General features: G+C 33.4%; 1 protein-coding gene across 6 annotated transcripts in view; it reads right to left on the reverse strand.

Moving 5' to 3' along the window:
- Positions 1-8,339, reverse strand: part of LOC127708621 (lysosomal alpha-mannosidase-like) — a 73,545-nt gene extending 65,206 nt beyond the window's left edge. For all 6 annotated transcript variants that reach the window (XM_052213641.1, XM_052213644.1, XM_052213646.1 and 3 more), the window contains exons 1-4: positions 8,198-8,339; positions 4,847-4,949; positions 1,224-1,397; positions 865-1,058 (exon numbers count right to left, since the gene is read on the reverse strand). In XM_052213641.1, the coding sequence (XP_052069601.1) occupies positions 865-1,058; positions 1,224-1,397; positions 4,847-4,949; positions 8,198-8,287 (561 nt within the window). In that variant the 5' untranslated portion in view covers positions 8,288-8,339. The remainder of the gene's footprint in view (positions 1-864; positions 1,059-1,223; positions 1,398-4,846; positions 4,950-8,197) is intronic.
- Positions 8,340-9,350: the final 1,011 nt, after the last annotated feature.

A 9,350-nucleotide genomic window follows, 5' to 3' on the forward strand; every position in this document is an offset into this window, starting at 1 on the left:
TTGCAACCATTTATAATCCTAACATTATTTCATAGTTCCCTGATAAAAAAGTCATAGATACAATTATGATCATGATGTTAACATGATGGTAGCATGTATAATAATTTCTCTAATTCTTTGGCAATTTAACTCTTTCTGGATCCTTTGTTTAAAAAAATTTAATCAACATGTGATTGCTGATGATCTCAGTAGATGATTGCCTATGTATTAAAAGGTAATAACCTTTATCAGCTCTCTGGATAATTTGAAATGTGCTAACAGGTGTTAGAGAAATTGTCAACTTTAAAGTGTATGACGTAGAAATTAGGCATGTGGAAGGCCCTCGATGGGGATTTTCATTTATCAAAAATGAAAATTAGTTTGATAATCATTAGAGAAACAGATTCTTACATAGTTACTCATATTTATCCAATCTAGATAGTTAAATTATCGAATTTTAAAGTCATTGCCGAGGCTCGAACTTTAAAATTCGATAATTTTACTATCTCGATTGGATAAATCAAATAATCTACTGGTACCAATGTAAGAATCTATATGTATCAATAGTGGAATTTGTATAAACTAATATATAGCCTCTGATTTGTTTGAACTATAATGTGAGAAAAAAATCTTTTTTCCTTACTTTTTTGTTCTTCATAAATATTGCAGATTTTCAAGATAAAAGAAAAATTGTATTTCATGTCATATTTGATTCTATGGTTTTGCCAAAGTTTGCATAGAAGCCTACAGAAAATGTGCACTTTGTTGAACATTTAAACTTGTGGTTTACCTATACCAATGAAACCCATGAAAATAGGTATCTAATGAATAATAAGGAATCCACTTTAGGTTAAAGGAAGTCATGCTGTATAACTTAATTTATACCTGTGCAAATAATGAAGCTTGTTCTCTGGAATGTCCAAAAGGATCAATTTGCCATGCAACTCGAGGTCTACCACACTCCCCAAAATTCTGACGTAAAAATTCAAATCCCAAAGCATGCTGGTCTATAATGGCATTGTAGTGAGTGGAAGCTTCATCATTCATACACCAACCTCCCAATATAAACTCCAATCTACCTGTGAAGATATTGTAAATGTAATGAAATGTTCAAATAATAGCAATAATTTTATTTATTGCCAGGTTACAAAAAATAACCTTTAAAATAGTTTCAAGTAAATAATTTAAACATATATAATTACTTCAAATCTTCATTCGTGTTTACCTAATGAAAATCAACAAACCTGAGTTTACAAGTCCTTTAACTGCATGTCTCATAATATCATGTTGTTCATTCAACCATCGGGCAAAGAATGCTACTTCTACATAAATAAATCTCTTTGATGGATCTTGTAATAGTTCCTGAACAACAGAATCCAGAATGTATTGCACTCCAGCTCTCTGGATGTTATTTTTATCTGTAAAAGTAAAATTTATGAGATTTTATTTCTGATAATAAATACACTTGCAATAAAATTTATTTTCAACCCTGTGTCATGTTTTGTACTTTAATGGTTCATGATTATATGTGTGATTTCATTCTTCAACATGTTTAGTGTGGTTTTTCCTTAACCTTATGCATATTTCAAATTCTATCAAAATTTCTTAAAAGACAAAATGTCAAAGTCAATTTCTGTTCAATGAAAAGTCTGACTTTTTTTAGTTGGCTAAATATATATATGTAAGTATTTTGGAGAAAAATTAACAATCTAACAACATTTTCAAATAGAAGACTGATCTCATAAAAAAGAAAAAAAAATGATGCAAAGAAATGTATAACCATTTTAATCATTAATTTACAAAACTTAAACAAAATGTTTTTGCACCTTTTCTAAGTAAAGTATTTCAGAATAGTTTTTTTTAATCAATTGCTTGTACATTTTTTTTGTACCTGAATAAACTGATCATTTAATTTAGAGTTGAAAAGGCAAAAACCCAAATAAGGCCCCTAAAAAAATATTTGTTTTTTAGGGCTTCCCTTCTTGCCCTACATTTATGCCTAAAAATGCCAACCCGTTTTTTTATTGCACTTTTGGAAGTGAATCATAACAGAATTGTAGATGCTCCCCATAATCTCATGAAAGAATAAATTGCTTTGCTGGGGGCAGCTGGATACGACGGCAGAGGTCCAACCCTGAACAGTTGGGACAAAAATGGACACAATATTCGCACTTGATAAAGGTCTGAATTTGGATTGTAATTAAATATTTGACACATAATAGGTTTCTGACACAGAATAACTGTAGTCAAAGAACTTATAATTGGTTATATGATTTGAATTTATTATTCAATTTTTTGCTTTTGTGCAATACACTTTGCTGTTGCGTATTGACCCCCCCACAAAAAAAAATCCCCCCCCCCAACCTTTTTTTGAAAAAAAAAAAATATGTGAAGAAATTTTGTTTAATTTCTGAAATCTGAAGTGAGAAAAAATTGCCCCCCCCCCCCCCAATTTCTTTTTTAACCCCCCACCCCCATCTTTTTCAAAAAAAAAATCTTTCCCTCAAGATATGGTCATAGTCTCAATTCAAATTACCAATGGAGTTTGCAACCATAATTACCCATTTAAATACATCATAAAAGTCTTACATAGATAATTTAAAAGCAGTGTAAGTGAGGTAATCCAACATTGTACAACATTGTACAATTTTGTTTTTGGATTATCTCCCTTACACTGCTTTTAAATTGTCCATTAACCAGGAAACCCTTGTTTTCCCCCTTTTTTGCCCCTAATTCCTAAACGATATGAGCCATAACCCCCCAAAGCAAATCCTAACCATCCCTTTGTGGTATGGAAACTTATAATTTCAGAGAGATCCATACACTTAAACACAAGTTATTGTCTGAAAGTTACAAAAATGCTTATTTTTGGCCCCTTTTTTGGCCCCTAATTCCTTCACTGTTGGTACCATAACCCCCAAAATCAATCCCAACCTTCCTTTTGTGGTATTAAACCTTATGGTAAAATTTCATAGAGATCCATTCACTTAAACTGAAGTTATTGTGCAAAAACCAATGTGTCTTCGGACGACGACGATGACGACAAAGTCATACAAATATACGACCGCAAATTTTTTTTGCGGTCATATAAAAATTGAAAAAAAAATACAAAAAAAAGTTTTACCTACCCTATTTGCAAAGGAGGAAACCCTTAACACATTTTTGTGGGTCATAGTACCACAAATGTTGTTGTTAATTGTTGTAGAAATGGTTCAACACTTATAAGTCCCGTAATTAAAGCAGATATGGTTGTATATGTCATATAATGAATATGATGTGTAGATCTTATAGAATATTTTTAATTTATTCATTTTTATGACCCAGAAGTGTACGTTTAAATGTAATTGTATTTCCTGATAAAATAAAATGCTCCACTGGGGCGCAGATTGATACGACCGCAGAGGTCGAACCCTGAACAGTTGGGGCAAGTATGGACACAACATTCAAGCTTGATACAGCACTGAATATGGATTGTAATTAAATATTTGACACAGCATAGGTTTCTGACACAGAATGAAAGTGGTCTAAGAACTTACAAATTTTTAATTTACCTATTCAAACCATATCATTATTATTTGCTTTTATATATAAATCAGAAATAACCAATTTAAAATGGAAAATTTTAAAGAAAAAAAAGGAAAAAAAAATCCCCCCCCCCAAATTTTTTGAACCCCCTTATGATTCATCACCCCCAAACTCAATCCCTGCCTTCCCTTTGTGGTATGGTACCTTGCAGTACAATTTCAGAGAGATCCATACACTTGAACACAAGTTATTGTCTGGAAACTAGAAAAATGCTTGTTTTTTGGCCCCTTTTTGGCCCCAAATTCCTAAACGTTTAGGGCAATTACCCCCAAACTCAAACCCAGCTTTCCCTTTGTGATATGGAACCTTGCAGTACAATTTCATAAAGATCCATACACTTACACACAAGTTATTGTCCTGAAACTAGAAAAATGCTTGTTTTTATGCCCTTTTATGGCCCCTAATTCCTAAAATTTTGAGGCAATTACCCCCAAAATCAATCCCAGCCTTCCCTTTGTGGTATGGTACCTTGCAGTACAATTTCAGGGAGACCCTTACACTTGAACACAAGTTATTGTCTGTGAACTAGAAAAATGCTTATTTTTGGCACTTTTTGGCCCCTTATTCCTAAACTTTTTGGGCAATTACCCCCAAACTCAATTCCAGCTTTCCCTTTGTGATATGGAACCTTGTTGTACAATTTCATAAAGATCCATACACTTATACACAAGTTATTGTCATGAAACTAGAAAACTGCTTGTTTTTTGCCCCTTTTTGGCCCCTAATACCAAACATTTGGAGGCAATTACCCCCAAAATCAATCCCAACTTTCCCTTTGTGATATGGAACCTTGTGATACAATGTCAGAGAGATCCATACACTTACACACAAGTTATTGTCATGAAACTAGAAAAATGCTTGTTTTTTGCCCCTTTTTGGCCCCTAATTCCTAAAATTTGGAGGCAATTACCCCCAAAATCGATCCCAGCATTCCCTTTGTGATATGGAACCTTGTGGTACAATGTCAGAGAGATCCATACACTAACACACAAGTTATGTCTGGAAGTTACAAAAATGCTTATTTTTGGCCCCTTTTTGGCCCCTAATTCCTTAACTGTTGGTACCATAACCCCTAAAATCAATCCCCATTTTCCTTTTGTGGTATTGAACCTTTTGGTAAAATTTCATAGAGATCCATTCACTTAAACTAAAGTTAGAGTGCGAAAACTAATGTGTCTTCGGACGACGACGCCGACGACGCCAACGTCATACCAATATACGACCGCAAAAATTTTTTTGCGGTCGTATAAAAATTGTATATGTACAAAAGTATACCACCAACCTCCATAAAAATATTGGTCAACAGTCTTTAGCCATCCAACATCATCATGTGTGTGAGGTACTAAATGAACATTGAGCATCCCATCTTTTCCTTTAGGACAGCTCTACAAACAGAAATTGATTAAAAAATCATAGTTACACCTATAGTGAAACTAGATCAACACACTGAGTTGTATTTTGAACATGCTAGTTCACATAAATGTGGTAACAGTCTGCAGGATGACATGTCACCCTACCTGGACACACTATTTTATTCTGACTCTGAGCTGATCAATATTTTTCCTTTTTTTCTTACATTATTCATATATTATTGAAATCATTTGTTAGATTAAAACATGGAATACCTGTATCTTATCCCGGGCCTTGTTAACATTCGTAACCAATCTTTGTGCTTACTCCTAAATAATGGGTGCTTAGTGCTGCATGAAGATGTGAATAAAATTTTTTCAAGTTATTCATTTGACCCTGTTTGGTGTCAAACAATTCAAACCCAAGACACCCTACACTCACAGCAATAACACTACCATGAAACCTCAAAGTCAGTTAACATGATTTGTTATCATGGTCCAAGTTTATGTAGGCTCAGTTTGTCGTGTTTCTTATTTGATATATGGTCTGATTTATTAGATAATTGTTAGTCATGTTGGTCAAGGTAACTTTAAATGCTGATTGGAGTGGTGAATCATAATCAATATTTTATAGATGCATTCTCATTTTTTGTTCAAGTTTGTACAATGTATAACAAAACGTACATGTCATCGAATTCAGCCCATTGCACTGAAATGAAGTGTTATGCAAGAGACTTCGATATTATTTTACATGTAAACATCTTTGCAAATTGTTTACAGGAGGCTGTGTGGACATAGGAAGAAGATACTACACTGTTTTTATATATCATGTCCCAGGTTATCAGTGATGAGTTAAAGCCTAGCTTCAGATAAGATAAAATAATGATATTTATTTTTCAAAAGTAGGTTCACAGGGGGCATATAGTGTAACATATAAAAAATATAATGCTACTAATGTACATTAAATTAAACTTTAAAATATAAGATTCTTCTTCTTCTCTGAAGGCAATTTGTTCCATTCCTTGGCTGTAATAAGTAAGTATGATGTCCTGTCTGACTGGATCTTCTTGTTGGTTTTATATAATATATGTAAGACAGTGTTTTACAGATCAAGGGGAAATTTGAGGATCAGTATATGAGACAGTGTTTTAGATTTATTCTGTTATCATTAATTTGAGAAATAACCAAATAAATATCAACTGAATAGATTTATTCCGAAATGCACTTAAAACTTTGTATAATTAACTCAATGTATAATATTATATATAAGTATATTATATATCAGTATATAAGACAAGTGTTTTGTTCTATGGCGTTTAAGAATTTGAGAAATAATGAAATAAATGTCAACTGAATAGATTTATTCTGTAATGCACTTCAAACTTTATAAATATAAGACATGGTGTTTCAGAGAAACAGACATGGAAATTTGAGGATCAGTATATAAGATATTGTTTTTGAGAAACAGTCTGCGAAATTTGAGAATCAGTATATAAGACAGTGTCTTAGTGAAAAGACGTGGAAATTTGAGGATCAGTATATAAGACAGTGTTTTAGAGAAACCGACGGGGAAATTTGAGGATCAGTATATAAGACAGTGTTGTAGAGAAACAGACGGGTAAATTTGAGGATCAGTATATAAGACAGTGTTTTAATGAAACAGACGGTGAAATTTGAGGATTAGTATATATAAGACAGTGTTTTTGAGAAACAGACGGGGAAATTTGAGGATCAGTATATAAGACAGTGTTTTGGAGAAACACACGGGGAAATTTAAGGATCAGTACACAAGACTGTTTTTTAGAGAAATGCTGTATAATAAAACATTTCAGTAAAATACATCAACAATAACAAATTAGCAACCTTCTCACACTCTCTGAAAGGGTTATCTTTGGGGTATATTTCAGAAAAAAGGGGCTAGGTATCTTTTGTGGGGAAACAAATAAAAATAAATAAACAATTCTATCTTTTATTCCAAAAAAATGAAGAATTCTAAATACAACTGGCATCCTGACCTAATCTAATACTTCGTCTACTCTCGAGCAGTGAGCCAGGATCCCAGGCTACATGTATCCCGCAATGGTGGTAAGTCGTGCACTTAAGGCCATTTTTTATTTTATTTTTCTGTAGACTTAGCTTTGTTTTTTTATTACTGTGTATTGTCAAGCTTGGTTACTAATAATTGTTTCTCAGTCACTGAATGTATGATGTTCCATACTGCAGCAGCTGACGCCGTTTGTTTACATTAAAATTCTAATGGCTTCAAAACCACGTGACACATTGAATCGTTATATCCAATCAAATTGCTCTACTGTCAATTAGGTGATTTTTTAGTACAAGGCAATTATATTATTTGTTTGTATGATATTGCTTTGAAATAGTTTGCAATAAATTGGGGGTTTATTCAATCGGAAACCTCATTATTAGCCATGAAATTTGATATCAATGGAATTTTATATGAATATTTACTTATGGTCAGAATATCGATCTCTTTTTATTGAACAAATATTTTTTTTATGAAAAATATATGTATATTGTTTTTTATTAACCTACTCTATATTCCTGAACAAAAATATGGCATGATTATCGTTTGTTTCCCAAAGTTTTTCTTTCAATTTAGATGGGTTTTTTTCGCGGGAAAATCGAGTAAGACGTAAGGTGCTTGCCATTTTGAAATTCTTAAAAATACGATTTGCTTGGCCTGTTTGGTTTGCCATTAAGATTGATGACGCTTAATGGAATGTAAACAAACCAATGGAGGCCGGAAAAGGGGATTTCTGAAGTTCTGGAATGTTTTTAGGCATTCAGAAGTCAGGTTTGAAACGGCCATTAGAAAATTGGCATTTTTGTACAATACTTTAGAATAACATTGAAAACATATCTTTCGAAATGTTTGTTTATTTAGAAGAGTAGAAAAAATGTATTCTGCACTAATTTTGTACGCTGGTATTAGCGAAGTGACGTCAATGCGGAGTTTTCCCGTGTGATAAGTACAATAACAAAGTCCGAACGAACCAACATGATGACCGATTATAGACTACGGTAGGATATCCCCGTTTCAGGTTCGGACGGGGAAATTTGACGATATAGCCGAAACCAAGGCTTCGGCTGGCTTAACCTGTGATGTTGTTTGTGTGTTCTCCCCAAACTAGATCGTTCGCGAATCTCATGTATTTAGTCAATGTTTCATCCTCCAGAGTATGGCCCCCATTTGATTGGATTTTCTTTTGAAGTTTTGTGTGATTCTACAAATATGTAAGAAATTTTTGAATTCAAATACTTACCAGATAACCACATTTTGAAGCACCGGAACAAGACGATAGGACTGTCACGCAAATTAAAGAAAACAAGATCTGTGCGTAACAAGGAAACATTTTTCGATGCGTAAATGTTCACCGGCTTGACTTGTCTGTTTGTTTACATATGTGGCCGAGGGTTTCCGAAGATTGGCAACGGGTCCTTTCGCCCGTAGCGTTCGTTCGCACTATATTCATTCGCCCTATTTTATATACAATACAATACAATACAATATTTTTTTGTCAATCAAAGACGCCCTAGGAGGGCAGTATAATTACAAACAATGTATTATTATTAATATTTATAATACCTCAGTTTTCATTTTCTATAGAAAACTGATAAGTACACAATATTTTTACTCTTTTTCAGATTGCAAGCGTTGAATTATATGACCGGTCAATAGTTTCCAACTATTGGACCAGTCCTCGATGAAACTATTTGACAGCAAGCGTAATTATATTTCGCGGAATTTCAAATGCAGCCACGGGATTGGAGGATGTTGAGAATACCGCGCAAGTTGCGACGTCGCGTTTTACCTATTGTATCTAGGGTTGATGCCAGTGCAGGACGTAGCATTAGCATTCCGAATATATATGAAGTAAACGTTAAACAGTATGGCTGTGTTTCTGCTTTTTATATTACGATAGTTGATTTAACCCCGACATTTATTGTCTTTTGTCTCTTTCGGTATAATAAAACACTTACTGACTGAGTATTCGTGGTATAGTAAGTTTATTGTCCCCTCGGATACAACTATTGCCCTCGGCTACGCCTCAGGGCAATAGTTGCACCTCGGGGGAAAATTAACTTTCTATTCCACTCATACCCAGTCAATAAGTATAATATGTATAGATTATTACATGGCATTTTTCATATCAGACCCTTTATCGGCCCTAGGTCATGATATCAGCCCAAGAGCCGCAGGCTCGAGGGCTGATATCATGAACGAGGGCCTATAAAGGGTCTGATATGATAAATGACATGTAATTATCTTTTTATCATATACTTCAACAGAAGAAATACAGACAAGAACTATTAATTAAATTGTTTGTCTTTCCATGAATTTTTATATAATAATTTACAGACAACCAACTACAAATTTCTTAATTTTAATTGTTTTTATTGATATTACAAGCATTT

The sequence above is a fragment of the Mytilus californianus genome, unplaced genomic scaffold (assembly GCF_021869535.1).
Source record: "Mytilus californianus isolate M0D057914Y unplaced genomic scaffold, xbMytCali1.0.p SCAF_7, whole genome shotgun sequence".
Taxonomy (NCBI): Eukaryota; Metazoa; Mollusca; class Bivalvia; order Mytilida; family Mytilidae; genus Mytilus; species Mytilus californianus.